The sequence below is a fragment of the Hyaena hyaena genome, unplaced genomic scaffold (genome assembly GCF_003009895.1).
Source record: "Hyaena hyaena isolate Hyena2069 unplaced genomic scaffold, ASM300989v1 scaffold_99, whole genome shotgun sequence".
Taxonomy (NCBI): domain Eukaryota; kingdom Metazoa; phylum Chordata; class Mammalia; order Carnivora; family Hyaenidae; genus Hyaena; species Hyaena hyaena.
Genome location: NW_024080731.1, coordinates 3,613,794 through 3,634,256, shown reverse-complemented (window position 1 = coordinate 3,634,256; position 20,463 = coordinate 3,613,794). Strand labels below are relative to the sequence as shown.

At 36.7% G+C, this 20,463-nt stretch overlaps 1 protein-coding gene across 4 annotated transcripts in view; it reads right to left on the bottom strand.

Moving 5' to 3' along the window:
- The window catches only part of ACSS3 (acyl-CoA synthetase short chain family member 3), a 160,714-nt gene that overhangs the window by 84,425 nt on the left and 55,826 nt on the right, over window positions 1-20,463 (bottom strand). For all 4 annotated transcript variants that reach the window (XM_039235553.1, XM_039235555.1, XM_039235552.1 and 1 more), the window contains exons 5-7: window positions 17,265-17,405; window positions 6,936-7,016; window positions 6,760-6,855 (exon numbers count right to left, since the gene is read on the bottom strand). In XM_039235553.1, the coding sequence (XP_039091484.1) occupies window positions 6,760-6,855; window positions 6,936-7,016; window positions 17,265-17,405 (318 nt within the window). The remainder of the gene's footprint in view (window positions 1-6,759; window positions 6,856-6,935; window positions 7,017-17,264; window positions 17,406-20,463) is intronic.

The window sequence follows — 20,463 nt, the reverse complement described above, 5'->3', positions numbered from 1 at the left end:
GTTTAAGTAAGTTCCTTCTATCCTGACTTTCTCTAGGGTCTTTATTAAGAAGGGATGCTGTATTTTGTCAAATACTTTTTCTGCAACTATCAACAGGATCATATGGTTTTTCTCTTTTCTTTTGTTGATGTGATGTATCACATTGATTGATTTGCGAATGTTGAGCCAGCCCTGTAACCCAGGAATGAATCCCACTTGATCTTGGTGGATAATTCTTTTTATGCGCTGCTGGATTCGATTTGCAAGTATCTTGTTGAGGATGTTTGCATCCGTATTCATCAAGGATATTGGCCTGTAGTTCTCCTTTTTTGCTGGATCTTTGTCTGGCTTGGGAATCAGAGTGATGCTGGCTTCATAAAATGAGTCCAGAAGTTTTCCTTCGATTTCTACTTTTTGGAAGGGCTTGAGAAGAATGGGTATTCATTCTGTTTTAAATGTCTGGTAGAATTCCCCAGGGAAGCCATCAGGCTCAGGGCTCTTATATGTTGGGAGATTTTTGATAACTGCTTCACTTTCTTCACTTGTTATGGGTCTGTTCAGATTTTCTATTTCTTCCTGTGTGAATTTTGGTAGTGAGTGTGTGTTTAGGAATTTGTCCATTTCTTCTAAATTGTCCAATTTGTTGGCATATAATTTTTCATAGTATTCCCTAATAATTACTTGTATTTCTGAGGGGTTGGTTGTAATAACTCCTTTTTCATTCATGGTTTTGTTTATTTGGGTGCTCTGTCTTTTCTTTTTGAGAAGCCTGGCTAGAGGTTTGTCAATTTTGTTTATGTTTTCAAAAAACCAACTCTTGGTTTCATTGATCTGTTCAATTGTTTCTTTGGTCTCTATGTTGTTTATTTCGGCTCTGATTTTTACTATTTCTCTTCTTCTACTGGGTTTGGGGTGCTCTTGTTGCTCTGCCTCTAGTTCCTTTAGGTGAGCTGTTAGATTTTGGACTTGCACTTTTTCTAACTTCTTGAAACAGGCCTGGAGAGCAATGTACTTTCCTCTTAGGACTGCCTTTGCCGCATCCCATAGAGTTTGGATTGTTGTATTTTCATTTTCATTTGTTTCCATATATTTTTAAATTTCTTCTCTAATTGCCTGATTGGCCCATTCATTCTTTAGTGGGGTGTTCTTTAACCTCCATGTTTTTGGAGGTTTTCCAGACTTCTTCCTGTGATTGATTTCAAGTTTCAAAGATTATGATCTGAAAGTGTGCATGGTATGATCTCAATTCCTTTATATTTATTGATGGCTGCTTTATGTTCCAGTATGTGATCTATCTTGGTGAATGTGCCATGTTCACTTGAGAATAAAGTGAATTCCTTGGCTTCAGGATGTAGAGTTCTAAATATATCTGTCAGATCCATCTAGTCCAATGTGTCATTCAAGTCCATTGTTTCTTTGGTGATTTTCTGTCTGGTTGGTCTATGCATTGCTGTAAGTGGAGTATTAAAGTCCCCTGCTATTAGCACATTCTTATCTATAAGATTGTTTCTGGTTGTGATTGTTTTAAATATTTAGGTGCTCCCATATTCAATGCATAGACATTTATAATTGTTAGTTCTTCCTGTTGGATAGACCCTGTAATTATTATATAATGTCCTTCTTCAGCCCTTTTTTTTGTCTTTAATTTAAAGTCCAGTTTGTCTGATATAAGTATAGCTACTCCAGCTTTCTTTTGACTTCCAGTAGCATGATATATATTTCTCCATCCCCTTACTTTTAATCTGAAGGTATCTTCCAGTCTATAATGCATTTCTTATTGACAGAAAATAGATGGATTTTGTTTTTTAATCCATTCTGCTACCTATGTCTTTTGATTGGAGCATTCAGCCCATTTGCATTCAGTGTTATTGAAATATGTGGGTTTAGAGTCATTGTGTCCTTTGTGGGATTCATTCTTGTGGTGGTGTCTCTGTTATCTTGCATTCCTTACAATGCTTCCCTCAGAGAGTACCCCTCAGGATTTCTTATAGGGCTGGCTTAGTGGTGACAAATTCTTTCAATTTTTGTTTATTTGGAAAGACTTTTATCTCTCTTTCTATTCTGAATGACAGGCTTGCTGCATAGAGGATTCTTGGCTGTATATTTTTTCTATTCATCACATTAAAGATCTCCTGCCATTCCTTTCTGGCCTTCCACGTTTCAGTAGATAGGTCTGTCACCACTCTGATAGTTTTCCCTTTGTATGTTAGGGCCCTTTTCTCCTTAGCTGCTTTCAAAATTTTCTCTTTGTCCTTATATTTTGCCATTTTTACTATTATATGTCATGCAGAAGATCGATTCAAATTACGTCAGAGGGGAGTTCTCTGTGCCACTTGAATTTCAACGTCTACTTCCTTCCCCAGGTTGAGGAAGTTCTCTGCTATAATTTGTTCCAGGACTCCTTCAGCACCTTTCCCTCTCTCTTCCTCTTCTGGGATTCCTATGATACGGATATTGTTCCGTTTGATTGTATCGCTGAGCTCTCGAACTCTTCTTTCATGTTCCTGGATCAGTTTGTCTCTTTTTTTTCTCAGTTTCTTCTTTTTCTATACTTGTGTCTTCTAAATCACTTATTCTTCTTTCTGCCTCTTCAATCTGTGCATTGGACACCTCCAGTTTATTATGTATATCATTTATCACATTTTTTTAATTCATCATACCTATTTTTAAGCTCCATGTTGGTTGTAGCCATAGTTCTTTGATGTCCTCCATGCTTTTTTCAAGCCCAGATTAATTTTATGATTATTGTTCTAAAATCTTGTTCAGTTATGCTGCTTCTATCTGTTTTGAGCAGTTCTTTAGCTGTCAATTCTTCCTTGAATTTCTTTGGAGGAGAGCTCTTTCGTTTCTTCATTTTGGTTAGCTTTCTATCTCTTGTTAGTTTTAAAAACTTGTTCTGCTCTCTGCACCTGTGAGCACTGCTGTACCCAAGAAGGCTCTTTGACTGTCCAGGGCCTATCCTTTCAGAAAGTGTTCTTTGAATTGTATCTCTTGGTCTCTCTTGTTGACACCTTGGTTATTTTATTTTCCTACTCATAGTAGTATTTAGGACTCTCCACCATGTGTACTTTGGCTTGTTTCTTGAGGTAGCCATTAGAAGGTTTTCTCAGTGGACTCTGTCTCCTTTTCCTCCCAAACTCCTGGATTCTGTAAGGGTTCTTATGGCTTCAGGTCTTCTCCGTGTGAGATATGGGGGTAAGCGCTATGTACATAGTTCCCTACTTCTCTGCCATCTTGCCTCTCTCCTAAGCAATCCACTGTGGTTTTTTAAAATTTATTATTGAGTTATAGTTGACATACATTGTTATATTAGTTTCAGGTATACAACAAAGTTTAAATTTATTATTGAGTGATAGCTGACAGGTTTAGACATTACATGATCCTCATCATGAGAAGTGCTGTCACCATCTGTCACCATACATCATTACTATAATATTATTGACTGTATACCTTAGAATTCCTTTATTTTTCATCTCTGTACCTTAATTATTTGATAGCTACAAGTTCGCACTTCTTAATCCCCTTCACTCATTTCACCCACCTACAATGAGTTTTTATTTTGGTTACTGTAATTTTTCAGTTCTACAATTTTCATACAGTTGTCTTTTATAACTTCTATACCTTTTGAGTGACCTTCTATTTTGTATTTGTGTCAAGAATGTTCATAATCCCTGGTGGAAGTACTTTCATCACGGCTTCTGTAAAACCTTTGTCAGATAATTCTAACATCTCTGTCATCTCACTCTTGGTCTCTATATATTTTTTCCCATGTAGCTTAAGATCACTCTAGTTCCTGGTATGAGTGATTTTTTTTTTCATCAAAGCTCAGATATTTTGTGTATTACATTATAAGACTGGCTCATATTTAGATCTTCTCTTACAGATGGCTTTACTTTGGTTACACTCCATTGAGGAAGGGAGAGGTAGGGATAAAAATCCAGGTTCCTCATTCAGCCTCGACTGATACCCAATTGGGAGGGTGCTTCTCATGGTCCTGGGTGGGTTCTACTTCCAACAGTAGGCTTCCACTGATAACTGCCTGGCTAGGTGAAGTAAGAGTTACTGCTCCCTGACATCACCCTACAAGGTAGGGAGGAGGGTACCTTATTACTGATGAGAAGGAGTAGAAGTCCCGGTTCCTATGGTCTCCATTATCTCTAAGAGTTTGAGAGGTTCTCATTCCCACCTGGCAGGGAGAACTCAGTCTTTGTTGTTGGCAGGGGGCTGGGGGGGGGAGAGAGCATGGATTTTCTGTGGTGTTTGCCTAGAGTAGAACCATCTACAAGTTTTATGTTTTACTTAGGCTGTCTTTTTCCTACTCCTTTGGCTTACTAGATCATGTTTATTTATATATTTTTAGGTATTTTTTGTGTTTGTTTAGTTTGTTGTTGTTATTATTGTTATTTATGGGTTACTAGCTTTTTCACCAGTGAATATAGGATATATGAGGGAAAAGTAAGACCCAGGGTGTTATCACTATGTTGTTCCTTGAATCCCAAGTTCCTTAAAGCCAGTTTCCCTTCTCTCCAACTTTTAGTCTTGTAATGTTTACTCTAGACATAATTCTTATGACAGTTCTATTTAGAGACAGGAATCAAGAAAAGTATGTCTTCTTCATCTTTGCAGAAGCAGAACTTAACCCTTTGAAGGATTTTACACAACAAAGTTCTATGTTGGCTTTTGCATTTTAGACAGATAATTATATAAGTAAGGAGAGCTCAGAAACTGGAATTAGGGTAGAGGTAGACTGAAAGGAACTTTAAAGGAAGGAGCACCTGTTAGAATGCACTCTAGACTGATTATCTCAGGATAATCTGAAATCTACAACTGCAAAGCATAGGCATGAGTCAGATCAGAAGCCAAACACAGAATACACACCAGTCAACAACATACTTATGCCCGGCAACTAAATATCAGCTTTGAATCTAGGGCAGGAGGCCTGCAAAAGAGAGGATACTTTTGATAGGTACTAAAACATAAAGTCAACAAAATGTAATGACCAATAAAGTTGATATGTAAAAGATAATGAAATTAGAATCTCTCCTGGATTCTTAGTTTGGATAACTGAGTAAATGCAGGTGAAATTAACGTTAGAGAGAACATGGAAAGAAATGTGTTTTGCAGCGAAGAATGGAGATGGTGAGTTCAGTTTGTCATCTGGAGCATAAGACGTGTATGGACCATCCAAAGAAGGTCTAACAATCAGTTGGTGCTCACCAGGAAGATCTGATATAGATAAGAGTAGATAGAAGCCTTGGTTTAATTTGTACTTCTCAAATCCAACTGCATGGAGAATACAAAAAAAAAAAGCCAACATATATAAGCAAAATGCAAAAAGAAGGCTAAGAATAAGACCCTTCCAACCACCAATGTTTAGGAGCAAAGTAAGAGAAACTAAGAGAGGAAAAGGAGGACAACCTGTCCTGAGAGGTAGAAGGAGAACAAAGGAGTGGAGCTCAATTTAGTTCAATGAGCATTTATTGAGTGTTTCGTGTGTGCTACACACTGTGCTGGAAGACCTGCTTTTGAAGATCTCATACTCTACTGGATATAAACAGACAAATCTAAACAGTGTGCTTAGCTTAGTGCTCAGCGATGGGCACGTGCTCAGGGAGCAATGGAATCATGGAAAGGGCACTAGACAAAACCAAAGACTGTAATAGGAAACTGTGAAAAGTTGATAACATCTAAGCAGAGTCTTAAAGATTGGAAGGGAAGGAAGGACACAGGCAAAGTCATGCCAGACAGAAGAAACAGCCTGAACAAACAGCAAAAGGGCAGGGAGCTCAAGAGGAGAGAGAATTACTTGCATCAAACAGCACGGTTGATTCACTCACAGAGGGAAAATAAAATCAGATTGAGGGCCTTTTGACCTGGTCACTTATGAAGTCACTGTTGACCTCTGCTGCAGCAGCTTCTATGAAGTCATGTGGACAGAAATTGGACCACAGTGGAATAAAGAGGAACTAGAAGAATATGAAATTCCCCGTGTGAATTGAGTATTTCTTTCCAAAGAGCTTAGTGGAAAAGAAAATAAAGATGGGGTAGCTAAAAGTGGGCAAAGGTTTGTTTTGTTATCAGAAAGAAATGAGGATGTTTACACTTTGTTCGAAAGAAACCAGAATTCAGATAAAAGGTTTATGAATGTAGCTATTATATTCACTCCTTTACACAAAAAATATTTGTAAAGTATCTACACTCTTCTTGAGTATACCATTCCAGGACAAACAACCAAGCCCGTTTCATGGTATTAAAATCATGTTTCAAATAAACTCAAGAAATAAAAGGCCAATGGTAAATGCACAAGTATTGTATGATCTTCAGTTCTAAAGGCAGCTTAATTCTGTAATAGAAATACTTACAGTGGCACCTTTGACTTTGTTACATTTATGTTACTAATACCACAATTCATAATAGGGATTTATTGTTGAGGCTTAATTTGTTTACTTCAAAGAGAATGTGTATTGAAGAAAATCATTCATTTTATTGCAATGACTTTGGTTTAATACTTTCTAGAAATCTGTTAGGGATAGACATCAAGCTGAGGAGTATATGTTTTCATAATATAACTTTGCTGGTTTTGTTCAGCACAATTTTGACAACTGGCTGTTATTTTCTGTATTCCTTTTTCTTTTGATATCCTATTTTAACTGGAAGAAGACATAAAAAAAAAAAGTCTCGTGGCCCAAATCCAATTATTTCTGGCCCCACTTAGAAACCACTTATTTAAAAGCTTCAGTTAAAAAAATTGTCTAGATGGTATTAATTTCACTTTATTACCTCATATAAAACTGTTGTGTTTCCATGTAGAAGAGGTCCATAACAGATATAGGAATGTCCAACAACCCAGCCTAAGTCAGAGGCTGCCCACCACACCTAAAAAATAAGAAAGTGATAAAATACATACATGTTCATCAGAGAAATGTCAGGTAACATGAATTTAAAACCATGACTACCTCTCCAGGTTTAAGTCCATAGATAGAAGACATTGTCCAGTTTAGCATCACAGCGTATCCCCCAGTAGGTCTAACCACACCCTAAAAGAGAGAAAACATGAGGTTATCATCAATAAACAATGTGTTAAAAGATTCCTTGCCTTCACACTATCCATCTTAAAAAGTTCCTGCTTAAAGTATTTTATATTCTGTAAAGTACTTATTACTTTGGCTTTTCTTCAGTTGTATTTACATCAAGATTTATTTAGTTCCCCCAATAATAAGCACAGCATAATGTCTATATCAGCCCACTTGTAGAATCCATTCTCACAGACCATTCCTGACTTTCTAAAAAAAACTTATGACTTCACAGAATCACCTGCAATAAATTTTTTTTCCAGTGGTGACATAAATTAACAACCTTACATTTGCAGGCATCTTTCCAGAATCAAAATGGAAATTCTCAAATGAAGTATACAGGAGAGTCAAAGGTAGCTGAGCTCTATCCAGCACAGGCTAACATAGGGATGGCTATTCCGTACTATTATTGAATAATAATAGGATGCTTAGAGGAAGCAAAATCATATTCTAACTGGAGCCTCATTACAATGCTACACTGGGGACTGTGCTGGCACAGTATTAGAGCTGAACAATTATTTAATAATGAATTCTGGAATTCTGACAAATCAATCTTCATGAGTTGGATCCAAGGCGGATAGACTTGCCTTATGTTACAGTTGGGGCAAAAGTGGGGATTGTTACATCACTGTATCACACCTTTCATGAATTAGTTTCTAGCAGCTATCCACGATATTGGGCATATTCAACTTTAATACAAGATTAATATTTGAAAACTGGCACAAAAGTCACCATGAATAAAAACTAATGGTAAGTTTAATAACTATATTTATTGCTTCATTACAAACATTAATCACCATTGGCTTGAAAAGGCTTAACTGAATATTCAGAATGAGCAAGCGAAAAAAAAAAGAAACCAACAAGCTATATTCCACTCACATGTATTTTGAAACAACTTTTAGTACAACAATTATTATTACGGTGCGCAGAAAATAATTTACCTAACAATTTGCCGGAAGGCAAACATGGCCTGAATTAAGAAACGTACTAAAGTTGGAACTTTTTGGCATAACTCTGCAGCTTTAACGTTCATATGTGAATCAGAGAAATGAAAAGCAAATTGACTTTCCATTTGTTACCACAATTGCTGCTCCCTTCAGCTACCACTGATAAAACATAGATATCAAGCTGAGGAACACATTTTATCTACCAGCAAAAACACCCGGTCTCTTGGCAAATGTCACATGCAGCTTTTGACAGTGACTTTCTAAGTTGTATGACGTGGTCAGCATGCAGTTGCTTTGCCTCCCCCTCGTCGGAGTATTAGAAATTCTTAGCCTCCTGCCAGGATGTTTCACACGTGCATTTCCCCAGGTAAACTGAGCAGCACTTTCCCCAGTATATTCTGTACCATCTTCCATGAACTTTGCTCATTAGTTTATTCTATTGAGATCTTTTCTTATGATTCAATACCTTGAGGAGTTTGATATGAATCAACTTGCAAACACTTTTTTTTCTAAAAAATTTTATTCATGTTGTAGAGAAGAAAAAGCGAGGCTTCTTTTCATAGATAATGCTATCCTTATACTATAGTAGATGGTGAAAATTGTCTGTAATGATTTCATTTAAAATGTTTTAAAGTTTTCTCTCCATCTACTTGTCCTTGCATTTAGAGCTCATTGTTATCAGTAATTCTAAATATTATGATAACTGGGTAAATTTGTACATTATATGCTGCAGAAGGTATAATGACTCAACTGGAACTGAAATGGAGGAAGAAAAGGCTAGAAAAAACATAAAAGAGTAGTAACTCATTTGTGAAGCAAAAAAGATAATTTAAAGGAATAGGTTATCTATTTATCTCTCAAATGGACTTACCCTTTACCCTTCTTTAAAGGATATTAACCAGGAAGTCTGGGTGGCTCAGTCGGTTAAGCACCTGACTTCAGTGGTTGGAGCTGTGCTGACAGCTAGCTCAGAGCGTTGAGCCTGTTTCAGATTCTGTGTCTCCCTCTCTCGCTGACACTCCCAAGCTCACTTGCTGTCTCTGTCTCTCTCAGAAATAAATTTTAAAAATTTAAAAATAAATAAAAAAGGATATTATCCAATGTTGCTTTGCCCATAAAATGGTGGATATTTTAATCAATTTGTTGCCACAAAAGTAAGACTCAGAAATAAGACCAGGCATTTAAGAAAAAATTTTAATCATAAAGTATTTACTTTACTTTACGATACTGAATTTAGTATCATATTAAAAAAATTATTTCCTTAGTTCTAGCAATTACTGCTTTTTATTTGTCCCTGTGTTAATACTGCCCAAAAAGAAATGTCAAAACAATTAAAGATTGCCATCAAAGATTCTCATTAAAAACAATTTTAATGCTGGGGCGCCTGGGTGGCTCAGTTGGTTGAGCGTCTGGCTTCGGCTCGGGTCATGATTTCACGGTTCATGGGTTCGAGCCCCGCGTCAGGCTCTGTGCTGACAGCTCAGAGCCTGGAACCTGTCTTCAGATTCTGTGTCTCCCTCTCTCTCTCTGACCGTCCCCTGCTCACGCTGTCTCTCTCTCTCTCTCAAAAATAAATAAAAAACATTTTGAAAAAACAATTTAAAGGCAGCTGATAGAGAAAAGCTGTAATGTCTGTTTTTCATTGGTTTTTGATCCACTTATTTTTATTTTTTTAAGGATGAGAGTAAACATTTCTGTCAAGTATCATTTTACCATTCATTAATCTAGATAATGAACCTGAGATGTGGCCTTGCCACAAAATATTTGGGTGATGTTTTCAATTTTCTGAGTATTTGAGATGATGTAGGAAAAAAAGCTGCATAATTTCATATTATCAATGTGGATCCTTTATAAAAAGTTTGAAAGTAAAAAATAAAATGAAAGATTAAGTTTAAAAAGAATGTCTTTATTATAATATTAATATGTGACTAAAAATATAGGGCTCCAGCATTTTTTTGTTTTTGTTTGTAATCACATTTTCCAGGCAATGATAATTAAAATGCAAAAGAGAAACTTTGCTCAGCCTCTGAAAACACATAAATCAGGCTCAAAAAATCAAATCATCACATTCTAATATTCAAAATTAATTGGGAGCTGAAAACTATTTAAAAATACATTTGAAATTTTGAATATGAGGTAAAATTTCTTATCCAATATCAATGCTTACTCCAAGTATGCTAGATTTTACTTTCTTGAGTCTCTGTTACTACTTTCTTTATGTACTGATACTCTATCTACTTGTATGTATAAACATTAGATGAACTAATATATCATCAGAAAAGTCCTGTAACCTGCCAATATACTGTTCTGTTTTTTGTAGTATTAGCCATAACACTTAAAGTCTTTTGGAGAACCTAAAAGATTTCCAGGTGGGAATAACACCCTGTACCCCAAATAAAACTCAGAAAGTGAATTCTATCTAAAAAAATGCAAAAGGAGGAGCAGTGCCTGGATGGGTCGTTGGTTAAGCTTCCAACTCTTGACTTTGTCTCAGGTCATGATCCCACAATTCGTGAGATCAAGCTTCCCGTTGGGCTCTGCGCTGACAGCCCAGAGCCTGCTTGGGATTCTCTCTCTCTCTCTCTCTCTCTCTCTCTCTCTCTCTCTCTCTCTCTCTCTCTCCCTGTCTCTCTCTCTTTCTCTCTCTCTCTCTCTCTCTCCCTGCCCCTGCCCCACAGGCACTCTCTCAAAATAAATAAACGTTTTAAAAAATACAAAAGGGGACAATATGAAAGTGCTCCTTAAAACAAACAAAACAACAACAATGAACATTTGTAATGTGTATGGGCAATTTACACTTCAATCCATACAGGTGTAAATAAAGGCTGGTTATCGGCCTCCCAAGAATAGGGCCACAGAGTTATCACAGCTGTTCTTGATGATTTCCAGCTTAATGAGCTGCCTTTGAAAACAAGAAAAGCTACAGAATGTCATAAATGGGGCCATAAGGTAAAACATAAACTATGAAAATAGAAAACATGTCAGTATCAAGTGTGGTATACAGTGTTGATTGCCACAACTTAAGAAAAATACAGAACAATATGGGTTTTATCAGAAGAAGAAGACTGAGGAGTGTGGTAAGATAAAGGGCTTGGGATTCTTCATCCTATTTTCTTTAATATATAAAAATCTGAAAAGCAAATGTCAAAAACTTGAGTAAGAGAAGTTTGGAGTTCTTAACTAAACTTCATACTTTCTACGTTGAGCTCTTTTGTCACCCTACTGTGTAACAAGGCTTATACCCAATAAATATGCATATTTACATACATGAGATATGTATTTACTCACACATGCATATGTAAGTGAGTGTGTGTGTGTGTGTGTGTGTGTGTGTGTGTTTCTATTTGGCCTGACGAGTTGGGCATAAAACAGAACAAGAATGAATAAATAAATATTCTACCTAAATAAAAGAATGCCACTACCAGATGGAAGTTGGGGTCAGTTAATTGAGAAAGAAAAGGAATGGTTCTAATTACTTAAAAAAATCCAACAGATCAACAGTAATTTTGTTCTTATAATGGCCTTACAGACGACAGACCCTCTTTCTAGAATGAACACCCACCCCCACCTCTTTCCTGAACCTGGTTAGCTCCTACTTCATCACACAAGTATTTAAAGATGTCATGAAAGTGCCACCTCTTCTAGAAACTGTCCCCAGTGCCACAGTTTGTGTTAAGTAAGGGTCTCTCCTGTCTTCTCCCTTGGCCCCAGGGCCTGACAACCTGACGCTGTGTGGCGTCTTCCCCCAGGCCTGAGTGCTATGAGCAGAAATCCTCTTCATCTTTGGCACAGTAACTGCCGTAGAGTAGGCATGTAATACATTTCTTGACTGATTCAATAAGTGAACAGTTGAGTGAATAAGCACATGTAAGAAAAATATAACTCTTTTTTTTAAACCATCTTCTTTGTTCAGGAGAAAGCTTTGAAACTCATAGAACCGAGTGAATCATACTGGTAGAAATGGAATGGTTCCATTTGGGATAGTTTATCAAACATAAAATCTCTTGCTACAGGCTTTCGGAGGACTCTGAAGCTGCCTCTATGGAGGGTACTTTAGCAGCAATATAATTTTTTATTGATTTGAACAACTGTGAGATAAGGGGCAAAGGTATAGCAAGTTCAGCGTTTTAACTGCAAGAATTGTACCACAGGTAACAAAAAAAAAAAAAGTTCACTGCTTTTTTATTTGAGTTTCTCCTATTTTTTGTCCTAGGGTAAGAAATATGAATGCCACCCAACATGTGGGAATAAAAGTGACATAAACTGTGCAAATGAACATCAGGACAAAAGGCCTACACCTTCTTGTCATGTCTTTTGTTTCCTTTCCTGTACTTCCTGCCCGCCCACCCTCCCTCCCTCCCTTCCTTCCTTCCTCCCTCCCTCCCTCCCTTCCTTCCTTCCTTCCTTCCTTCCCACTTTCCCTCCCTCCTTCTCACTCTCTTTCTTCCTTTCTTTCTTTCTTCCTTCCTCCTTCTCTCTCTTTTCTCTCTTCTTTCTTTTTCTTTCCTCTTTCTTGCAGTGTGGTTGACATACAATATTCTATTATTTCAGGTGTACAACATAGTGATTCAACATTTATATACATTAGGAGTTGTTACCACAGTTGTTACCTGTTACCCCGATAAACCTAGCTACTTTCTACCACCTTACAAAGTCGTTACATATTATTAACTATATTCCTTATAGTTTGTACATTGTATCTGTGTCTTTTTTTTCTTTCACTTTTTAACTGGAAGACTGCATCTCTTTATCCCCTTCCCCTATTTTGCTCATCTCCCCAGCCCCTCTCCTCTGGTAACTATCAGATTGTGCTCTGTATTCATAGGTCTGTTTCTGGTCTGTTTTGTTTGTTTTGTTTTTTAGATTCCAGCTAGGAGTGAATTCATATGGTATTTCTCCCTCTCTGTCTGACTTCCGTCACTTAGCCTCATACCCTCACATGCTTTCCTTTCAATCCTTGGCTTCCCCACCCTCCCCCATTCTCTTTTCTGCTTTGGCACTAGAGTACTTCTTTGTTTGTTGCGTGCATGTGTGTGTTTGTGTGCGTGTGTGATTTTCACTGTCCTTTCATGATATCAAGCTGGAAGAAGAGAAGTATGACCACCACTAAATCTCCCCTCCCCAAAGGATGCTTCCCATCCAGATGAGGAATTTTTGCACTGTGCAGTACTTTGAAGTATCTTGAATACAGACACCCAAACCAAACAGGATAGAAGCCCACAACACTGCAGAAATGTATCCAAAGTCGCTCAGTTGTGGTTGCTAGAATATTTGCAGATTAACCTCTCATGCAGCAACCTAACAAATCCAGGGTTGGCAGATGCAGAGATGCAAATACGCCCTAAATATATCTTCAACTTCTAACCAAAGAACAGATTGCCTTATGTGTGTCTTATATGTGCTTATGAAAAATGAGTATTTTAAGCAGAATATTTTTATGGGCTCAGAACATTATTTTTCCTCATGAAGACCAAAGATTGAGAGAACAAATTATATGATGACATGAAATTTATATTTAAATGCTTCATGAATGTATGTGTGCCCATCTTCCCTGTGCTTCTATTCTGTAAATGCAAATATTAAAATTTCAGATCCCATTAATCCTGATTATACCTACCAAAAGTGAAATGAGAATCTTATGAATAAAGAGGAGTCTGGGAACTAACTCAGGAAGTCAAAGATCATTTAGCAAATTTTTTGAGAATTTACCATGGTCCTGTTTTTAGGTTAGTGACATAGTGGATTCAAAGATATATGAAATATATTCTAAGACTTCTGAGAATACGCAACATTATGAAGATAAGTAAATAAAAATTGGTATGCATAAGGTAGAATAAGATAAGTGACATAAAGGTTTGTTGACAATGTATAATTTCAAAGCAAGTGAAATTCTAAAGTGCACTAAAGGAGTGAAGAAAGTATTTCTGAGACACCTTGAGAGATGACTACTTTTCTTGCCATTTTGCTTGCCCCACTTTGCAAAACCTACTCACCCCCGTGCTTTAAATACCAGAACTCTACACTGATGACCCACAAAAGTCTACCTCCCAACCCAGATGCACTTGTCGGACACAGACCTTCACCTCCAAATTCTGGCTAGGCATCTCCATGTTCAGGTCCAAGACATATCATACTCACTATGTTCAAAAACTCTGTTTCCCCAGTCTTAAACCATGTCCTGTGTTTCTATTTGGAAAATACCCAAAACCATCTGCCTGTGTTCTCAGTTTCGAGTCTTGGACCCGTCTTCTGTCTCACCCCTATCTTTGAACCACATCTGATTTCTCTTTATTACATGTGCTGTCTTAAGTAAAGTCCTAAATTAAAACAGCCTGGAAATGAATCTCCTTGCCTCCATTGTATGTACTTGCTTATTTTCCCAAGAGAATGTTGCAAGGGTTTACTATCCTTCATATTTTTCTCTCCTGCTTAAAGCATTAGTGTCCTCTATCCCTTACATAGAGAATACAGCCTAAACTTCTTGGCTAAATTTTAAGAGTTTGGCCCTTGCCTATATATCTAACCATTTGTCCTATTCACTTGTACCACATACACTAGCCATTCTGGATATTTTCTTGCACACTCCTACCTTTGCTTATGCAGACCTCTCTGCCTACAGTGCTCTCCTCTCTAGGATGCCACTCTATGAAGAAGTTTTATTCATCATTCAAACACCACCTTATAAGAGCTTTCTCTGACCACTCTTTAATAGAATAGCTCCCCCACTCTTCCCACCACTAGGTCCAATTACCCCATTTTATTTTTCTTCATAACACTTTCCACCTTTAAATAGCTCTTTGTTTAGTTCCTGTGTCCTGGCTATAGAAGATACTTTTAAACTTTTTAAAAGAGAACTACACACGTATTTCAGTGGCTGGTAATATTTGTTGAATTTATTGAATGGAATCCTTCAGATACCGTTCAATCTCATCATTTCCGAGAGAGAAATAGTATTGTCCTTTTATACCAAGGATAACAGTCTACCTCACCTATATGTGCTCATGACTATGTCAGTCCTTGAGACTGAAGGGACTGTGGTTCACCCATATCTTTTAGCACAGAATGAACACCCAATACATATATATTGAATGGAGTTGAATTCGACATACCTAGGGATCTCCACACAATTAAAGCCTTCTCCAATGTAGTGAAATAGATTATCTTTAAGATAGTACATAAAGAAGTAAATGCAAATGACTAAAACTTCAAATGATCTTCAGTTTGGGCATTTCCAAAAGAGAACTTCCTGACCCAGGCAAAACCTGGAAAAGCTAAGAGCCTTCCTTATTTGGAACTACCATTTTTCAGATTTGATGCTCTATATGTTACTTTCATTTCTACCACACTGGCTGAGTCAGGTTAGAGTCATTGACAAGCTCTTCTGTTCCTACCTTGGAGATCCTCATCCAGACTAAGTGAAATTCAGGGTAACAAAATCTTGAAGTGGCACAACTGTTTTTATGAGAATCTTTCAGGCTAATAGGAACTAAAGTGATTTTTTGGAGAGTTCTTTTTTACTTGGTTAGGTTATACTATGTTTTCAGGGTCGGGGATTTCCTTTCATGTTGAAATTTTCTATTAGATTTTAAGTTGCTGAATCCCACTTTATTTTATGGCCACACATCCAGTTAGACTCTAGGTGGTTGGTGCATAATGCAGAATTGCAAAAGGTGGAAGGTTAAAGTTTGAATCCAGAAGATTATTTGGACTGCTTGAACAAGGCATAGTCATCAATATGAAGGAATATTTATTTTACAGATGACCAGATTTGTGAAAAAAAAAAAAAAAACATAAGGGTTTGATTCTACAATGACATAAATTTGTTTTTATTTATGGATACAACAAGAATTTATTAAGCACCAAACTACATACAAAGCACAATGGTAGTGAGGCACCTGAATGGCTCGGTTTGTTAAGTGTCTTGACTCTTGATTTCAGCTCAGGTCATCATCTCATGGTTCGTGAATTTGAGCCCCACAATTGGGCTCTGCACTGATAGTGTAGAGCCTGCTTGGTATTCTCTCTCCCTTTCTCTCTTCCCCTCCCCTGCTTGCTCTCTATCTCTCTCTCAAAAGTAAATAAAAATAAACTTAAAAAAGCATGATGTACACTAAGATGTAATAAAACATGGTCTCTGTCCTCGAAGAGACTCTACTCCCTACCAATGTTTCCTTTTTTATAAACAAGTGAGTTTTATGTGGAACATCTTAATTTTTATTTTTAAAACTAATCTAATGGAATCACTATTTTAATATTATTAATAAATCATATTCTCAGAAATCTGATGCTACAGAAATCTAATATAAATAAAGAGGCAGAGGCCATTGTCCTCCAGGATGTGAGTGATTGTGAAAGCCCCTTCCTCCACTAAAATTTTAGGATTCAGTGACTAATGAACTCCCTAATATGGGCAGCTGGGTGACTCTGTCAGTTAAGTGTACAAGTCTTGATCTCAGCTCAGGTCATGATCTTACAGTTCCTGGGTTCCAGCCCATGCTGACAGTGCAAGCCTGCTTGGGATTCTCTCTCTTTCCCTCTCTGACGTGCCCCCGCTCCCTCTCTCTCTCTCCCTCAAAATAAATAAGTAAACTTAAAAAAATTTAAAATGAATAGGAAGATGACATTGCAAGCCTTTATGAAGTTGTATGAAGAAACAGTATAATTTGGAGATACAGACAAAAGTGCCATTTATTTTTTATTTGATACCTGAAAAAATATTAATGCTTCTAACTTTGTTTTGTGAAAACACCTTTCATGGTAAGCAGATTTAAAAATCCTTGAGTGTCTTCAGTGCTGCAAATCACATAGTTCAATACTCTGGATAAATTGCCTGTTGTTCAAACTGTCTAGGCCAATTCTCAAACTTGCATTTATAACAAATAATTGAATTCCCCTAGATCAAAAATCAATTCCATACTCTATAAAAGTCACACCTCAATTTAGAAAATAAAATTATTTAATTTAAAATATAGTTTTATGAAATTTTATGAAACTGATGTTTGATCAAATACCTATTCATTTTAATAGGTTACAAAATCAATAGCAGCTTGCTGATGTATGTGAAGATTTTGGAAGAAATTGGGGAAAAGCATTTGACATTCGGTATAATTAATACTCTTCTAGATTTGAACACAACATAGCTTTACGGTATAAAGCACCCAAGTCTAATCCTTCAGGTACAGTTGCCTTTATAGGCCGTAATCAAACATTCTCAGGACAAAAGAAATCTGCCTCTATACATACTTATTCTTAAGAGAGCAAATACCTTTGGTAGCCCCGTTGTTCCAGATGTGTAAAGAATATAGAGCGGATGTTCTGAAAGAACAGGGACGCAGTCCTGTGACTGTGCTTTGGCCATCTCTTCATCCCAATCAAGGTCACGACCGGGAGCCAAAGGAACGGTCTCCTACACAGAAAGTATACAGGGATATGCACTGAATAAAGGAGGTAAGAACAGTGGAGACTGGCTGAATCTGTATTAGTCTGAGCATATGACTAGAAATCTATATAGCACTAAATATCAGAGTGAGGACTATATATTTCAAGGTCATGAGTTAAAATAAATATTCCTAAAAAGTCCAACAGTTTGATGTTGGCTTCAACAAAAGGACATGTTTTATTCAAATCTAAGGAAATACTTAAGAAATTCAATGTGATGCAGTCATGTTTTCATCAACAGTTAGAGCTTAACAAACAGAGGTTCCTGTTTTCCATAAACATACATACACCATTAACTTTATAAACCAATTTCTATCTTTATAACTTTTCTTTTTATTTTGGAACTGAAGCCTTTTCAATATAATGTCAACTAACCCATTAAAATTTCTCTTTATATAAGGGCCTCTTAGACTTAACACTATGGCCATCTTTCCAAATGAAGAAATCATTTTCAAGGGTGGAGGAGAAATCTATTTTTGTTTTTTCAAGAACAAAAATTAGTTTTGAGAATTAATGAGCATACATGACATATCTAGAATGCTACCCAATTTTTCCCCAAGTCATTGATTAATATGGTAGAAATGTTTGTTTTCTTTTTTGTTCCTAGAACCGAGCTCTGTGTTATATACCTTATGATAATAGTCATGAGTTAGTCAGAGACATCTTAAAAAGAATTAGATCTCTTTACTTAAAATGGTGCCAGTGAAGTAAGGCAGATAGATAAAGAGTAGCCAAGTGCCTGGCAGGAGAATTATTCTAACGGAGGGTCACAGTTCTGTAAATAGAATTAAGACTCCGTACATGTCTAATTATTTTCAGAAATGTTAACTAAGCTCCAGATGACACACCAGAAAGTTTACACTTAGAGAATTTATTGTATAGGCGACACATTCCTCAGTGAGAGTTACTAAGTAAGATTCACGACTTAAAATTTATGTAACCATTTATTTCATCCAGGTGATCCCTGAGTGAAACTCAGAGATTCTGAGGGATTTAGGAAAGCCAGGCCATTTCTATTTTTCGGGCTCCTTAATATATTAATCAGGGTTGCAAAAAATGGTCACATATTTAAATAAGTACATTTACAAAATCACACTTTAATATAATGTCACAAATAAAATGCCTCTGAGAATAAATACATTAATAGATAAGCATCAGAGTTGAACTTCATGAAGATGAAGTTTAAAGCCCAATCATCCTCTCCAGCCTCACTCTAATGAACCTGGAATGTGCCACTGAGATAAATAAAAATAGTAAACTGTAACTAAATTGTATTTTTCCATTTGTTTTTACGAATCAGATAAACACAACAAATTTCAACTTGCCAAGACTTTTGCATTACAATTACAGACCTATAAAAAAATTATCACAGTCTATAATGAAAAATGTCAATTGGATGATCACATAAAATGTTTACTGATACACAAAATAAGACTTGAATGAATGGTTATTCTTCAGACTAAGAACATCCTCTATAGGTGTGTGTAAAGATGATTTGATAAAAGAAAGAGAGGGAAAATCAGCATTAGCTACATCTGTACATTTGCTTCTATAGATGTGTCCTGTTATTATTCTTAAAAGGTAATATTGGCAGAGCACCAGAGTTGACTCCTGTGGTATTCCTTTGATTCTGTCATTGCTTGCTTGAAGCCTAGGAGTGGCAGCCAGGTTTTTACCTCCTTTAGCAAAAATGCAATCCTGATTAATGAGACACACCACCGAGACTCATAATTTGTATCTCAAAGCTGAAAACAAATCCAGTCCATTGAGTTTAATTACTAACTAAACAGCAGTCCAACTATAAAGGACAGGAGACATCCAAAGCCCTCATCTAAAATAAAGACAAGTTGGGGCACCTGGGTGGCTCAGTCGGTTAGGTGTCTGACTCTTGATTTCAGCTCCATTTCATGGAGCCCCACTTAGGGCCCATGCTGACTGTGCATAGCCTGCTTGGGATTCTCTCTCTCCTTGTCTGTCTCTCTTCTCCTCCCCTGCTTGCATGCACTTGCTCTCTCTTTCTCTCTCTCCCTCTCAAAACAAAGAAACATACTTTAAAAATAAAATAAAATAAAATAAAGATAAGTGAAAATAGAGGGAAGAGCCTCAAGAAAAGGGGAAAGGGAGAGAAAGTAAACCAGTTGTGGGAGGGAGGGATTGAAGAGTGGGCCTCTACCTATTAGGAGGAAAAGAGAAGAAATTTGCATTAGAAAAACCTGAATAGGAAACTTGCATACCCATAGTCAGTGTGCTTATAAAGTAAAAGAAATAGCATATATCTTGTTGGATAAAAGTCACTAGACCAAATCCAAACCTTGACATCACTTATTGGCTGTGACTTTGGGCTCTGACCTCTCCTTAACTCACTTTCTTCATCTACACAACGGGACCAGTAATAGCATCTACTTCATTGGTTTGTGAAAATTAGATAAGAATTATTTGCAACTATTTAGCTCTGCGTCTAGCATAAATTCTTTACAAATTCATGACTATCTGTATGTGTGAATGTCCCACACATACTCACATAATTAGCACACACATACTCACAGAAACACCTGTGTATACGTGTATGTGTTTCTACTTTTCCTCTAACCATCTCATACCCAAAGCCTCTTTGTATTCCTTAACTTAACAACAACAAGCCTTTTTAAAAAATATGCTTGAGGGCATCTGAAAGAAATTCAAAATTCTTTGAGACAGTAAGAATATTAAAATCAGCAGTTTATGAACCACAGACTACTAAAACTTTACACAGGAATTTAATGTGGCCATGGGAATTGCTAGGTGGTAATCAAAATGACATAGCTTTAATGCTTTCTCTTCTTGTATCTTGTCACTTAAGCATTTTCTGCAGGTAATCTCTCAAGAGTTCCATAACATTACACGATTCTTTGCACTCTTATAATTTTTCTTCTGCAAAGAATGTTAATGTGCTAGGAGCCCAAGATGGTTCCACTATAAATAGCTGAAACTTCTTGAATATAGAAATAAGGTGATCATTAGATCAAATTTACTAGGAAAAGCACTGT